This window comes from Notamacropus eugenii, chromosome 5 (genome assembly GCF_028372415.1).
Source record: "Notamacropus eugenii isolate mMacEug1 chromosome 5, mMacEug1.pri_v2, whole genome shotgun sequence".
NCBI lineage: Eukaryota > Metazoa > Chordata > Mammalia > Diprotodontia > Macropodidae > Notamacropus > Notamacropus eugenii.
Window position 1 is genome coordinate 126,120,706 of NC_092876.1, and position 16,157 is coordinate 126,136,862.

The window sequence follows — 16,157 nt, forward strand, 5'->3', positions numbered from 1 at the left end:
TTCATTTTACAGATGAGGAAACTGAGGCTCAGAACGTTTAAATGACTTACCTCTGGTCACCCCGTTAGTAAGTGTCTGAGGTGGGGTTGGAACCCAGTTCTTCTGGACTCCCAAGGGCAGCACAGTATCCATACTCCATCATGTTGCCCCTGGCTACTTGTCTAAGGTTCTTTACCTTACACTGCCCTGATCCTAAACTTAATCATCTTGGTATAAATCTACATAATGAGTCCTTCCAGGAGCGGATCTCATGGTGATGATGATAATACCTTACATTTCAATAGTGCTTTTAAGCTTACAAAGTCCTTTCTTCTTAGTAGGAAGGTTGGCAGTAAAATTTCACAGGATCATAGGAATTAGAGTTGTAAAGGACATAGGTCCAACCCTTTTCTTTTATAGTTGAAGCAACTGAGACTCAGAGAAATGACCAGGGAAATTAATCATTCCAAGGTCAGCCAGGTAGCAAGAGCCAAGATTTAAATCCAGCTCCTTGGACACACACCTAGCGCTCTTTTTTACTGTATTCTTGTTACCCCCATTTTGTAGGTGTGGAAACTGAGGCTCAGAGAAGGAAAATGACCCAGAAAACTGAGCTAGTAAGTTCCAGAGGTAATACTGAAACAGTGATTAAAAGATAAAGTGGTCTGTACTGGGCTGCTCAAGGCTCAGAGCCTTAGGGAGAGGAGCAATACTCTTCTTTGCCTGTAATCGAATGGGACATGATGAATGGCCCTGTTCCAATCTTAGAATAATGAAGCTTGTAAGCTTGAACCTTTCTGTCCTTGGAGGAGAGAAGACATGGACATGGAGAGATTGATTCTAAGAGCAGACAGTTAGACTGGGTCACGACTCGTTTTGGAAGGCTTGGGGAGGGAGCCAGAAGCTCATGTCCTTGTTCTGTGCCTGTCTTTCCTTCTGAGGTTATTTTTTCTTTTGACCCTGAAAAAAACTTTCTGGGACATTGACGTCTAATATTCCCAGGATTCAGATGGATCGTTTCAAGATATGCTAGAGCATGGTGGAAACAGTGTTCTGGGACCGCAAGGTCTTTGGCAGGATGGTATACTGGAAAGAATGTTACAATCCAGAGAATCGAAGTAGAATCCTGGGGCTGACATTACACTAGTTTAATGACCTTGGTCAAATCATCTTGTTTCTCTGAAACCATTTTCTCATTTATAAAAAGAGAGTATAATACTTCTACCACCTACCTAATGGAAACAAGCTTGGGATTTACTCTCCCACCCTCTGTACACATTGGCAGGTTGGGTTCCCAGACCTGGCCACCATGAGCTCCAGGTGGTATCCTTGAGGGGATGAGGAGTTGTTTGTTGAATGCTTGCCAAAGCTCTGGGCAGCTATATGTTACAGTGGATAGAGTGCTGGATCTGAAATCAGGAAGACTCATCTTGAGTTCAAATCCAGACTCAGACACTTGCTAGCTGTGTGACCCTGGCAAGTCACTTAACCCTGTTTGCCTCAGTTTTCTCATCTGTAAAATGAGCTGGAGAAGGAAATGGCCAACCACTCTAGAATCTTTGCCAAGAAAAACCCCCAAATGGGGTCATGAAAAGTTGGACACGACTGAAAACTGAACAACAGAACTCATGAGTTGAGTTCCCAGTGGTGTGTTCCCCCTTCTAAGGTTATCAGTTGATATAAATTAGTCAGACAGACTTAGTATTTAAAAAGGTGTGTTTACTTGGTGTTGTAGAGTAGGAACAATTCAGATGAAACATCCTGCTAGAAGTCTGAAACACTGGCTTCAGATAGAGACACTGCCATCACTGGTTTTGACTATGCTGCTAGGACTCTGAGAAGAAAATACGAAATTGAAAATCTTCTTGACCCTCCTCAGGAGAGGAGACCAAGGTTTCTTCCTCTCTCAAGCAATCAATCCCTTTTCATACTTTGGGTTGGAATACTCTGTCCTGGTCCATGCTTGCTTGAATCTCTGCTTCCAGCTAACTTGATGGTTTTATAGAAGCCCCAAAGAGTGTAATCAAGTCCATCAACCAATCTAAACACACTTCTTGTAGCACCTAGGAGTCTAGACCTTGTTCACACCCACTGAACAACGGAGGCATGTTCTCATCTGATGAAGGTATCAGGGCTAAGTCAGTAGGGTGATTTTGACTTTACCCGTAAACTGACATAGGTTTATACTTTGTAAAGAAAATACTTTGTAAACTTTAAAGCACTATAGACATATAAGTTATTATTATTGTTATCCTTATTCTAACTGGCCCATTTGGCCCCTCAGGATTTCAGTGAGCCTTGCTGGTTGCCTAACGGTGTCTAAGTCTTTCATTGGCTTTCTTCTCTTTCAGATAAGTCAACAGAAGATTATAACTCATCCAACACTTTGGTAAGCTTTTGTTTTCCACTTTGAGACTAGTAGATGTAAGCAGGGGTGGGCAACCTACAGCCAAAGGGCTGCACTCGAGGACCTAGAGGGCCACCTGTGACCTCAAGGCTGCATGGGCTGTAGGGCATGGGTGAGGGCATCAGCCTCTTCAAACTGGTGAATGGTTATGGAGTATTGGAGAATACAGCATAGTTAAGAATAGGACCAAGGGAGATGAAGGCACTGAAGATGATGGGTAGAGGGGGGTGTAAAACTCTGATCAGACATCTGGAGAATTGGGTTCTAGTCTTGGCTGACATTAGCTTGATATGAAGGCTCCCTTCTTGTTCTATGCCCTGGACGGTTCTTTTTATATCTATAAACTAAGAGGGTTGGATTAGATGCTATCTGTGGTCCCTTCAGTTTGGAAGTTCCTCCCAGTGATAATTCTTCATCCAGCTCTAACGTTGTGTTGCAAGGTCCTTTAGAGCTCTTGACATTATTTGTTTTTAAGGCTTTATCCTGCATTGACATTCTGTGTTCCAGGTCTTTTTCTCTCTCTGACTTTCCGTGACTTTGAAAATAGGTAGCCCTGCCATGTGTTTAGGAAAAAGTGGCCTGAGGTTAGTGCCATATGGCAGATAGGATGGTACCAACTCAGCAAAATTCTGCAATGGGGGCACTTGAGTAACTGGTAAAAGAGGTAGGCTGTACGTTATACTGGGCCAATGCCATTCTTTTGACCCTTTGGTGGCATGCCCTGAATCTCAATCTCTCTCTGTCTCTTTCTCCATATAGGCATACACACACATACACACACACACACACACACACACACACACACACACACACACACACACACACACATATATACGTATAGATAGAGGTGTCGATATCTGTAGTTATAGATATCTACATAAATGGATCTATCTATATCTGTGTCCTTTTTTTGAAGGGAAAAGGGGAGCCAGGAAAGAGAACAAACAAACATTTGTTAAATATTTAATTAAATGTTTTATTAAATTACTATGTTCCAGGCACAACGCTAGGCACTTTACAAATATTACCTCATTTGCTCCTCATAATAATCCTGGGAGGTAGGTGTTATTATAATCCCTAAAGTTGAGGAAATCAAGACAGAGAAAGATGGAGTGACTTGCCCAGCCAGGGTCTCACAGGGAGGGAGGTTTTGAACTCAAGTCTTACTGACTTGAGAAGCTTAATGGTGCAATAGAGTGCCAGGCCTGGAGTGAGGAACTTTCATCTTCCTGAGCTCAGATCTGGCCTCTGATGCTAGCTGTATGACCCTGAGCAAGTCACTTCACCCTCTTTGCCTCAATTCTGTAAATTCTCAAATCTGTAAAATGAGCTGGAGAAGGAAATGTCACATTGCTCCGGTATGTTTGCCAAGGAAACCTCAAATGGGAGCAACTAGGTGGCAAAGAGGGTAAAGTACTGATCCTGAAGTCAGGAGGACCTGAGTTCAGATCCAGCCTCAAATACTTAGCTGGGTGACTCTGGGCAAGTCATTTAATCCCAGTTGCCTCCCAAAAAAAACAACAAAACCCAAAAGAGTTAGACACAACTGAAATGGCTTCAACAACTTACTGACTTCAGGCCCAGAATTCCATCCAACATTCCATTTAGCTGCCTAAGAGAAAAAAAATACTCATAATAATAAGTAGCATTTATATAGCACTTTAAGGATGCCAAAGTACTCTATACACATTATCCTCACCATGTTTGTACAGAACTTTCTATTTTTCAAAGTCCTTACATATCTGTTATTTCATTCATTGATTCATTCAACCAGCAGTTATTAAGCAACTAGTCAACATGTCCAATAGATCTATGTGAGAAGCATGGCAGGAATTTTAATCTCTCCTTTATAGATGTGGGAATTGATGCAAGAGCACTAGATTTGGAGTCAGTGGATTTGAGTTCAAATTCAGGTCGTTATACATTTGATGTTGGGCAAGTCTCTAATGCTCTCTTGAGTTTCAAGTTCCTCAGCTGAAAAACATTAGGAGGTTGTACTAAATGACCTTCAAGAGCCCTTTCCACTCTGAATATCATGATCTTGTCCTATGTCTAAGGGAAATGGTGGACTTGAGACGTAACCCAGGCTGAATGACTCCTTTCACCGGCCATGCTTGAGACCTCCTGTAAGATGGGAGAGTGCATTCTTCTGTTGAGCATGTTGTCTTTGTTTTTGTCGCAGGGGACTAAGGGTCCAAAAGTCCGCTTGGGGCCTGTATGTTATTCTTGACCAAAGTCTAATTTGGCACGGAGAGTTAAGCAGGTTACACCTTTCTGTGGGCTGGGTGATCCTGGAATCTCCAAGTTAGGGACCTTGGAGGGTAACTAGTCCACATGACCACTGCATGGAGAGATCCTCTCTGTAGCGTGGCTTTCCTGACAGGGAATCGTAGAACATCTGCTCGAATGTGTTTAGGACCATATTCTTTTGCTCACCTCGGTGTTTGTCTCTTGTGGGGCAGCCCTTATCCTCTCTTGAGAGATTTATAGGATCATTGAATTTTCCTTAAACACAATCTGTCAGCAATGAAAGGGATTAATCAAGCAATCAAGCCACAGGCATTTATTGAGGTCCTACTGTATACTAGGTACTGAGGATAAAAATACAAAAGTGAGACAGGTCTTGCTCTCAAAGAGTTTATGTTCTAGGAAGACTTATCAAAATATTAACAAAAATATCAATAAAACTTATTGTAAAGGGAGTGGTGCCTGGGGAAAGGGACTGTGCCCTTGACAGTCCCCAGGAGTATGCCAGGACCTTTGTGACAATAGAAATGTCAGTACTGATCTGAGTCGGAGGTGACACGGGGAAGCTCGATCATGAGCCACCTCAGGCAGGATGCCTCTCCACTGGCTGAGCTCTAGGGAATCTGGGACCAGCTGGATGAGGAGGGACTGAATGAGGATTGATTCACTCATCTACAATCTGAGCAATTCTAATCCTCAAGCCTAATGCCCTTATTTTACAGAAGAGGAGAAACTGAGGCTGGAAGGAGGCTAGGTCATGCAATGAGGATGTAGTAGAACCAGATTTCAGACCGAGGTCCTCACTCTAAATCCAGAACTCTTTTCATAATATTACCTTGTATTTGAGAAAGTGAGTGGCTGTGTGATTTGGAGAGCGGCTCTTTGATAAGGAGACTCATGGATTAAAAAATTCCTTTTACCAAATTAGGTCAGTGCCATCTCTACAGCTTAAGTCTTAGAAACTCACACTTGTGTGTGTTTGTGTGCATATACACATATGCACATGTATCACAGATATATATGCACATAGACACACATATATGCATTTACACACATGTATATGCACACACATACTACACATGTGTATGATTATGTGTACACAGATATGTAAATGCATAGGTATAGATATATATGTATATAAATAGTGCTTTGAAAACCTTAAATCTCTATATACGTATTAACATATATATATATGAATGAATAAAAAAACATTTATTAAATGCTTACTGCATTCAAGCACTGGGGAGGAAAATAAAAGACTATTCATTCTGTTGCTTCCTTCTTTTACCTTTACCTCTCCTTCGGTGGACCACACTGAACAAGCCAATTCCACTTAGAAATTAGACCATGAAGAACCCCTCTTTTTGGAGGACTCAAAGAACTGTTTGGTTTTTTTTGGGTGGGGGGGCCTGGAGAGATAGGTTGGATGGGAGGTATTAAATCACCTTCCTTCAATATGTATCCTCTCTTTTCATTTGTTACTAAGTACCCTCAGGTCCTTGCATAGCCTCTGGTGCCCTTCTATCCTAGTCACTCTTGCTTCTACTGGTTACTACCTTTCCCTGTCCTCACAATGTGATGGAATGTCTGAGAAGGGTGGCAGTGTCTTGTTCTCTCCAGAGTCTGAGAAGCAAGTCACACTCACTGATGGCTGTGGCCCAGTGCCCTGTGTTTGGACATCTTGCCTGGCCTGTGTAGGGAGTTGCTAGCTGACCCCTGGCTCCTGCCAAGGTGTGGCATGAGGATGGGCTGAGCTCTGGGGTGGCTGATGGGAAGCTTGGGGTGGGGTCAGTCTGAGTCTGGTGACTGACAGCTCGCTGCCCTTTGCCTACCTGCGTTATCTTGAGCTCATTGATTTAGAGCTGGAAAGGAGTCTTAAAGAGGGGCCCATCCCCATCCTTTTTACAGATGAGAAAACTGAGGTCCAGACAGTTTCAGTGACTTGCCCTGTAAGTCAAAGAGGAAGAATTTGAATCCAGTTGTCTCGTTCCAAATCAAGCTTTGTTACATGCTTCTCAATTAATCCTCTGTTCTGATCTCCCTTTCTGCTTGTGTTTGTACTCCCAATGCTTAGTGCAGTGCCTGGTACACAGTAAATGCTTAATAAATGCTTGTTGACTTGGTAGCAAATACAGAAGTAAAGTACTTGATTGGGAACATGGGATTTAGAGTAGAAAGGACCTTCAAAGGACCTCTAGCTTTCCCATTTTATACCTGAGAAAGTAGTTCCTAAGAGAGTGACTTACCCAAGGTCACACATGCAGTAAGTGGCAGAGACAGGATTCACACTCAATTTTTTTGTGATTCCACTTCCTGAGCTGCCTCTGCTAAGACCGTACAGGTCTCCCTTCCGCCCCCCCTGAGCCCACTCTCATTGATGAGGCAGTGAAGGAGGACTTAAGTGGAGTGGCCAGATCCCTTTTATTTTAAAAACTGAGCTCCTTGATGATCTTCCTGGTCTCTTAAGATGTAGCTTCCCTCCCCTACCCCTCCTTTCCCCACTCCTGAGAATCATTTGTGATTGTCATCTAATCCAGCGTCTCAGTCTTCATGAACCTTTAGCATTTCAGGAGGTGAGGTTCAGGGGTGCTCTGCAGGATGTGCCTAGGTGTTTTCTCAGCTCTAGGGTGACCCTGTCAGTGCCTTCTAAAGTGTTCCTTAGCTTACCTCATTCCATTCATGGCTCTGTGGATGGTTCATTCCTCTGCTACAATGTGAGGGTGCCTTGCTTATATCTGAAGACATTGGCCATCAATATTCATTCTCCTGCATGACCAGATCTTTGTGCTAAAAAGATCTGGAGGGTTTTAGTGGACTGCACGCTTACTGTGAGTCAGCAGTATGACACAGCCAGTCAATCAGCAAACACTATTAAGCACCTACTGTAAGCCAAGCACTGCGCTAAACACTGCAGATGTAAAGAAAGGTAAAAGACAATTTCTTCTCTCATGGAGCTCACTGTCTAATGGAGAAGGCAACTTGCAAGCAACTATGTACAAACAAGCTGAATGCAGAATCAATAGGAAATGATCAACAGAGGGAAGGCACTAGAATTAAGGGGGATAGGGAAATTGTAACTTGGATTTGAAGGAAGCCAGGAGGTAGAGCTGAGAAGAGAGAACATTTCCCAGGGGAAATGTCAGTGGAGGAGACCAGTGTCACTGGATTGTAGAGTACCTGTTGGGATGTAAGGTATAAGAAGCCTGGAAAGATCGGGAGTAGCCAAGAAGCCTTGTTAATTACAGTCTGTGTTAATTAAGGTGTTGTGAACCAGCAAGATGTCAGTCCTGCTGTCCTTAGTCCATAGTTAGGCCACAGTTGCAGGATTGCTTGAATTCAGGAAATGGAGTGTATTTAAGTCTGCCATGTGGAAGAAGGTTGACTCTTGTTCTGCATGGCCTAGAACTACAAGTAGTGGCTGGAAGGTTCAGAGAGACAGATTCTGGCTCAATGGGATGAAAATTTCCCAGTGAGAAAGCTGTCTGAAAGTAGAAGAGGCTACCTCAGCAGGTAGTGAGAGGCTGCTTACTGGAAGTCACTTGTTGGCGACGAGAGTGTGGGATAGGCTAAGAGCCCTTGGGTCCTCTTTTAGCTAGGAGCACTTGTGATTCTTGACTTCTGACCATCTTGCCTTTTGAAACAATGAGGCAGGTTATCAGTGAGGACCAAATTTACCCTCAAATGTGGTAACGTTGGCATGGGGCAGATAATCCTTTGGAATGAGGATTGGCCTTAGGTTTTAGGGATTGGTACATTTCTGGTTATGCATGTGAATGGTGAGGTCCACATCTCCACGCAACGTCTTATCTCAGCAGAATAAAACCAATCTTATATTTGCTTCTCACTTAGAATGTGAAGAGTGTGTCTGAGACACCTGCAGTCCCTCCAGTTTCAGAGGATGAAGATGATGAGGATGATGCAGCTCCCCCTCCAGTGATAGCACCTCGGCCGGAGCATACAAAATCTGTGAGTTCTTGGGGGTCTGAACCCAAACCTTTTGCTGCCAGTGAATTTTGGAGGGGAGAAATTGGTGCCCTAAGACTTCCAAAGGCCAAGGGTGTACAAGTGAGACATTGTTGGTTTTTTTGGTAGCTGATACACACTTCCACTTTGGTATAGTGGTCTCAAAATGAGGAACGTGTGGGGTCAAGTCCTGCCCTGGTACATGCTGGGCCATGGAACCCACCCTGTGTTCTAGTCAACTTTTAGGACTGTAAGTTGTAGAGCGGGTACTGACCTACAATGGAGGAGGGATCTGTGTTCCCCCTACCAATGAAATGTCGAGTCTTATCCTATCCTTGTCCTCATTTCTATTCCTATAGCTAAAATTCTTTAAAGGTGAGTGAAAAATATAGGTTTAATTGGTGAGTTAACTCTCCTTGATCTTGGTCTAATGACTTGCTGAACCTCAGTTTCTTTATCTGTAAAATGGAGATAATAATGCTTATATTATATTTCTCACAAAGTTACTGGAGGTTTTTTGTACTTTGTAAAAAAGCACTAGAGAAATGTTATCTATTATTTCAACACATCTCTGAAGCAGTCCATTAACATCATCATCATCATCATCCTTATGAAGGAAAGAAGAAATAATAACTCCTAGTATTTATGTAGGACTTACTATGTGTCAGACACAATGCTAAGTATTTTTATTATCTCATTTGATCCTCACAACAACCTTGAGAGGTAAGTGCTATTGTTATCCCCATGTTACATTTGAGGAAACTGAGGCAAACATATCAAGTGAGTTTACACAGCTAGTAAATATCTGAGTCTGGGTTTAAATTCAGGTCCTTCTGACTCCAGGTTCATCCCTTTGTCTGTTATACTGCCTAACTGCCTGTAGAGAGTCAGCAACAATTTAAGTCAATTTTCAAGAAGTATTTATTGAATACCTGCTGAGTGTAAGATGTACTTAGCCCTGGGAGAGACAGAAAGAAAAATTACTTCATGTTCCTTGTTCCCAAGGCCCCTATTATGCTCTAGAAATAAGATGCACGATAATAATATAACCAACTATGATACAAATTAGAGTGTGTTAAGGAGGAGGGGTGCAGAGAAAAGGGTCAGGAAAAAAAATGAGTAGAGATCATTTTAGCTTGGAGGGGAGAAGGAATCAAGGAGGGCTTCATGGAGTACGTTGGACTTGAGTTAGGCCTTGAAAGACAGGAAAAATTTGACAAAGCAGAGATAGGTAGTTAGGTATGGGAGGTCTGGGGAGGGAAGGAGTCCATTCTAACCATTGGAGGCAGCCTGAACAAATCCAAGGAAGTAGGAGAGGGTAGGAGAGGATGAAGGAATGGCAGATTTCATGATATAATGATAAGACTTGGTTTTATAATAATAATAAACACTTATATAACAATTTAAGGTTTCCGAACATTTTATTATCTCATTTGATCTTCAAAACAACTCTATGAAGTAGGTGATGATTAGTTGCACTGCCATTTTACAAATGAGGAAAATGAAGCCAAGACTTTTGGTTTTTTGTTTTTTAAACACAAGTCTTCCTGTCTAGCTAGGTGGCTAGGGTACCATACTTGGAGTCGGGAAGACCTGAATTAGAATCCTGCTCACACACTTAGAAGCTGAGTGACCCTGGCAAGTCACTTATTTTCTCTCAAGCCTCAGTTTCCTCATCTATAAAATGGTGATATCAATAGCACCTACCACCCAGGGTTGTTGTGAGAATTAAATGAGATAACATTTATAGTGTTTTGCAAATCTTAATAAACGCTATTTTTACTAGTATTGTTATCATCATCATTACTACTGTAGTCTGAGAATGAGCATTCTAATCCATATCTAGGCCACTTGTTACCTGTGTGGTCTTGGGTAAGTCACATCCCATTCATTGACCTTTCTTCTCCTCATTTGTAAATATCAGAAAATTGGCCTCTCAGATGTCTTCCACATTAAATGGTCATGGACTTGGCTGCTGTGGGGAGAGTATTTGTAGGGGAGTGGTAGGAGATAAACAGGAAGGTCTTTTTCTCATTTATGCCTTTCCTGCCTCCTCCCATGGCTCCCCAAGCTTCCCTTCCACCAATGTTACCTTAAGTACAATCAACATTATTGGCTGAAGTGAGTCACTCTTGTCTTCTCCTGGGAAGTCAGTAATTGCAGTTCTGCAAGGTTTGCTTGAAATTAGCAGCACTTAGCATGTGATACTAAGGAGCATGATGGATGGCCCCACTGGGAATTTATAACCACCATGAAACTCTTCACGTGCTGGATATAGGCTGCGTCTCTGTCGGCCTTCCTTTTTAGGCCCACAGGACTTTGAGAAGTGGTAGCCTTGGTTCCAGTGACCAGGGAACCAGGAGACCTGAGTTGGCTCTGCCATTAACTCATGGCATGACCTTGGGCAAGTGACTTCCTTTCTTCTGGTCTCAGTGTAGGATCTCAGAAATTCAGAGTCTCTGAATTACACAACTGTCTTGGGGATATATGAGTCTTAAATTTGATGTTAGGATGTGATGCAGAATTCTGAGAAATTCTGAGATGCCTTGTTCATTCCTGCTTATACATATTTAAAAAATGTGGAAACTTATGGAGCAGTGATCTAGGAACAAAAGAATCACTGAGAAGAGGGGAGAGACCATACAAGCAAACATGTCCCATTCATAAATCTTGCAATGGCAAGGATTGGAGAAGGTATTTGTGGGTGAGGAATCAGGAGACTTAGGTGGCCCTGGTTTGGTATTCCCATTGGCTTTTTGTGTGACCTTGAGTAGATCACTTCCTCACCCTATGAAACAGAGCTAGAAGAGGCCTTAGTAAAGGGAACTAGAGCAATTCCTTGCCTGATCTAGTGATTCCTTCTTCTTTTTTAAAATTTTTATTAGACTTAAATAATAAAATTTAAAAATACAATAAAATAAATAGAATAGAAAAAGAAAGAATAAAGAAATAAAGAAAAGAAAAAGAAACATAAACTTAAATATTGAAACTTAAATACAAAATAAGAAAAGAAAAAAAGCATGTTGTGCACTGAAGGACGTAAGAGAGGATTCAAAATATATAGCAATACATTTCCATTTCAAGAAAGCCTATATATTAGGGATTCCTTCTGCAGTATCCATGGCCATCTACTGTAGGCTGTCTCAGTGATGGGGAGCTTGCTACCAGTTGAAACTACTCATTCCATTCTGCTTGTTAGGAGAAGAACTGAAATCTTACTTATGTCTTCCCCCACGGTTCCTAGTGTTGCCCTTTGGGGGCCACAGAGAATGAAGCCATGTAACAACCCCTCAGGCACTTGGTAACAATGATTGCATCCCTTCTAAATCTTCTTCTTTCCAAACTAAACATCCTGTTAGACCTTTCTGCCATCCCTTATATAACAGCCTCTATTCCCATTACCTGCCCTTCTTTTTCTTCTTGTTGGTCGGCATTTCTCCCCAAATATGACTCCAGAACTGGACTCAGATCACTAGGATAGACTCTGACCAGGCCAGAGGAGTGGGACTGTCACCTCCTTGGCTGTGGGGGGTGCTAGGCCTCAGCTCACATGAGCTCTTTTGGCTCTCTGACATCACAGTGTTGGCTGCCAAAAAAAAAAAAAAAAGCTAATTCTATGTTATCTTCTGTTAATTAAAAGCTTCCTCTGCAAAGTGAAGGGATTGAATTAGATGATCACTCAGGTCTTTTCGGCTTTGGCATTTCATGGCTCAGACTGCCATCACCTAAAGATTCTCAGGCCTGAGAAAAGAGGAATGAAAGAAGGGGCAGTGTCTGTGAGCCAAGTGTATGCTTACATTGAAGTTATTTATTGAGCACCTACTGTGTGCAAGACACTGTGGGCATACTGAGGCAGAAAATGAAACGGTCCTCCCCTGGCAGAGTTTAGGTTCTCTTGGTGGGGAGAGGAGGTGGACATACAGTGTAGACACTAACTAATCAAATCTAAGTAACATAAAGTAATTTGAAGAGGCAAAGGGTGTTTGTAATTGTGTGGGAGGAGGCAGAGAATTAGAGAAGGACTCTGGTAGGAAGTGGGACCCAAGCTTTGCTCTGAAGGAAGCTGGATGCAGGAAGGTAGCCCTAAAATTGTAAAGGTGACACAGAAACTTAGTGCCTCAGTGGAGATGGAAACAGAGTAGGATTGATGATGCCATAGAGCCGGTAGTTCTGGTTGAAGGTTCCCATCAGTTAGCAAGTGACTAACCCTTCATCCTCATCCCAGGACAATGGCATACATGTCCACAGCACTTTTAAGTACCGAGGGCTTCCCCTGGCAGCAAGGTGACACAGCGGATAGACAAGAAAGTCCGTCCCTAAAGGGCCTTGGTCAGAGGGGTACAGTATCCTTGCACCACTTTAGTCCATGAAACCTTGTAGGCTTTGTAGAAGTGGGCATTGTTGTGACTTGCTTAATGTCACATAGTGATGGACAAAACTAATGGCCCTAAAACCCAGTATTCTTACTCCCAAGCCAGGAATCTCACATGGCATCTACCTTCAGAGTAGCCAAGAGAGTACATTGTGAGAACACCTTGAGAAAAGTGAATTCAAGACATCAGCACATCCTGTTTTTATCCAGTTTCCACTGTGATCTCATTCCTTGGGTCTTTCTGGTTCTGGGTCCAGCACTGTGTCCCTTAGCTACCCAGGAAGATTAGTCCATAATAATAGAACGTTGGATTTGGAGGGCACCTTATAGCATCTATGGCAGCTCAGTGGTACAGTGGGTAGAAAGCTAGACCTGGAGACAGCAAGACCTGATTTCAAATCCAGGACTTACTGGCTGTGTGACTCTGGGCAGGTCACTTAACCTCTATTTGCTCTAGTTTCCTCATCTGTAAAATAGGGGTTGTTGTGAGGATCAAAAGACAATATTTATAAAACATTTAGCATAGTGCTTGGCACATAATAAGTGCTATATAAATGTTGGCTATTATTATTATATTATTAATATCTAGTCCACTAGATATCACTTAATTTATAGATAATAAAGAGAATGGAACCCAGTCCTTTTGATTCCAAATGCACAGACTTTTCCATCATGCCACAATGCCTTGAATGTGGTCCAGAGACATTTGGGAAGGCGTCACACATGAAAAGAATGAGGAGCTTGAGATATATCTGAGAGCCAGGTACTAACATTTGAGATGCCTGCTGGCATCTAGCATCCTAGAGCTGGGGGTTCTTGTACCTGCAACCAGGAGGCTTAGGCTAGGAAAGTAGGCTGAAACATCACGGGTGGAGGGAGGGAAGAGAACAAGAAGAGAGCTAGCTTTGGAGGAAGCTTGGTAGAATTGTTGCTATCAACCACTCTGTCTCATTTTGACCTCATTCTGTACAATGCTCTACTTGGATGGGTGTAACACATAATGCATAGAATGCATGAACTGGAAGGAACCTTAAAGCGTGCAGTGTTAGAATTGGAGGGAACTTAGAACGTAGAATGTTACGAGTTTGAAGATACCACGGAGATCATCTGGGTCCAATCCTCTCATTTTACAGGGGAGAAAACTGAAGCTCATTGAGGTAATTTGTCTTACTCAGGGGGGTAGTTAGTGCCAGGGTTGGGCCTAGATCACAGGTGTGATTTCCACATTGGTGTGGTGCTCATATTTAAGAAATAAGGGGCATAGAGCCTCTGGACACTACCTGTCTCTTCCAGCTTTGCTTGTGCTGATGCCCCCAAAGGCTAGGAAGAGCAGTGCTTCATAGTATGGTGGCTACACCAGATTCCTCTCCTGTTCCAAGATGGGAGAGACAAAGTCAGAGAGAGGGCTGCAGGAGGGACAATTGATCTCATCATGTTTGAGGACTTGGTGCCACATGATGGCATCACCTTGTCCTGGTTTCTAGAATGTAGAGAAAGAATTCCTTCCTTCCTTTGGTCCCTTCAAAACAAACCTTCTCTGATGGGGTTAATATCACCTGTGTCTCTACTCTGCCCATTGTGTAGAAAGTGCGTATATTGGGAAGGGAAGTTGCTAAACAAGAGGGGATTGTAATGTACAGATAAACACACACTCACAAATCAATAAAACAAACTCTTTAAAAAAACAACAGAGAACCCGATTCATTCATTTATTTTTTTTAAAAAAGAGAATGTGTTGGACCTGATAGAATACTGTGAGGTGAATTTATTGGGGTGAGCTCCACCATGTCTCCTGATCTGAGCCAAGATCTTGGGCCTGAGAACCGTCCCCCAGGCTCTCTCTGTGTTCAGGAAAGCTGACTCCATTCTGGTTCCCCTGCCATCCATCCAGGTGTACACACGGTCAGTGATCGACCCCATTCCTGTCACTCCAACTCGCGACGTGGCCACATCTCCAATCTCCCCCACTGAGAATAACAGCACTACTCCTCCAGACACCCTGACCCGCAATGCTGAGAAACAGAAGAAGAAGCCCAAAATGTCAGATGAAGAGATCTTGGAGAAATTAAGTAAGTGCTGATCGTGGACATGGGAAAGTGTCAAGTTTGGCCTTTGCTACTTGTTGGCCACTCTCAGCCTCAGTGCCCTCATCTGTAAAATGAGAATATTTATACCACCTACCCCACAAGGTTGAGGTGAGGATAAGATGAGGTAACATATGTGTAGATTGCTTTGTAAAAGCATTTTATAAGCTCTAAAACCCTATATAATTCTAGTTATTACTATGATACACATGCCCATGTATTTTACACACATTTCCCTCCTTGAAATGAAGCTGATTAGTGAACAAGCATTTATTAAGCACCGACTGTATGTCAGAGAATCCCTGGAGATACAAGAAAAGCTGCTGCTTTTAGGACATTTCCAGCATTCACAATTCCTGCTGGGTCAAATTTTGGGCCCAAGGTAGACTTGACCCTTTGGCTTTATTCTGTGCTCTATGTGGTTCCCCCAAACCAAGACATATTTTCCTAGACTGCAGGAGGGAGAATTGAAATGATGATGTAATAACTTGCATTTCTGTTGCACCTTAAATCTTTGCAAAATGCTATCTTCACAATGGCCTTGTGAGATTGGTAGTACAAGTCTTTCCCATTTTAAAGATGAAGAAACTGAACCTCCTAAGGCAAAATGACTTGACCACAGCCACATGGTTAGTGTGTACCTTCTTGCCAACATACAGTTAATAAAATGGGACCTTGGTTCCCAGTTCAAGATTCTTAATTTACCATGAAAAAATGATTGTCATTATCAGTGGCTTGAACATATATTTGGGGAACAAGCTGTGTTTTTCCTGACTGTTAATTTGGAAATAACCTGTTCTTCGTAGACTTCAGTTAACTGTCTTTCAGGGCCTCCTGTGTAGAAGGTACTGTCATTGGGTGCTGGGGATTCAGAAGCTTTTTTAGATAAGCAATACTTACCTTCTAGAACCTTATGTTCTATTGGAGGAAAGAATATGTAAGAGAACACTAACTGCTAGGGAAATCAGGGCCTCTCAAGATTCTTGGGAAGAATAAGATGGGGAGACAGTCTGACTTTAGGCTAAAATCTTTTCTCCCTTCTCTCAGGGCCATCTGGAAAAATATAGAAAGAATCTAACTTAGTTTAGATTTTAAAATAATAATA

General features: G+C 42.5%; 1 protein-coding gene across 5 annotated transcripts in view; it reads left to right on the top strand.

The window, feature by feature from the left end:
- The window catches only part of PAK1 (p21 (RAC1) activated kinase 1), a 205,986-nt gene that overhangs the window by 149,020 nt on the left and 40,809 nt on the right, over positions 1-16,157 (top strand). For all 5 annotated transcript variants that reach the window (XM_072610766.1, XM_072610769.1, XM_072610768.1 and 2 more), the window contains exons 5-7: positions 2,331-2,368; positions 8,483-8,599; positions 14,860-15,037. In XM_072610766.1, the coding sequence (XP_072466867.1) occupies positions 2,331-2,368; positions 8,483-8,599; positions 14,860-15,037 (333 nt within the window). The remainder of the gene's footprint in view (positions 1-2,330; positions 2,369-8,482; positions 8,600-14,859; positions 15,038-16,157) is intronic.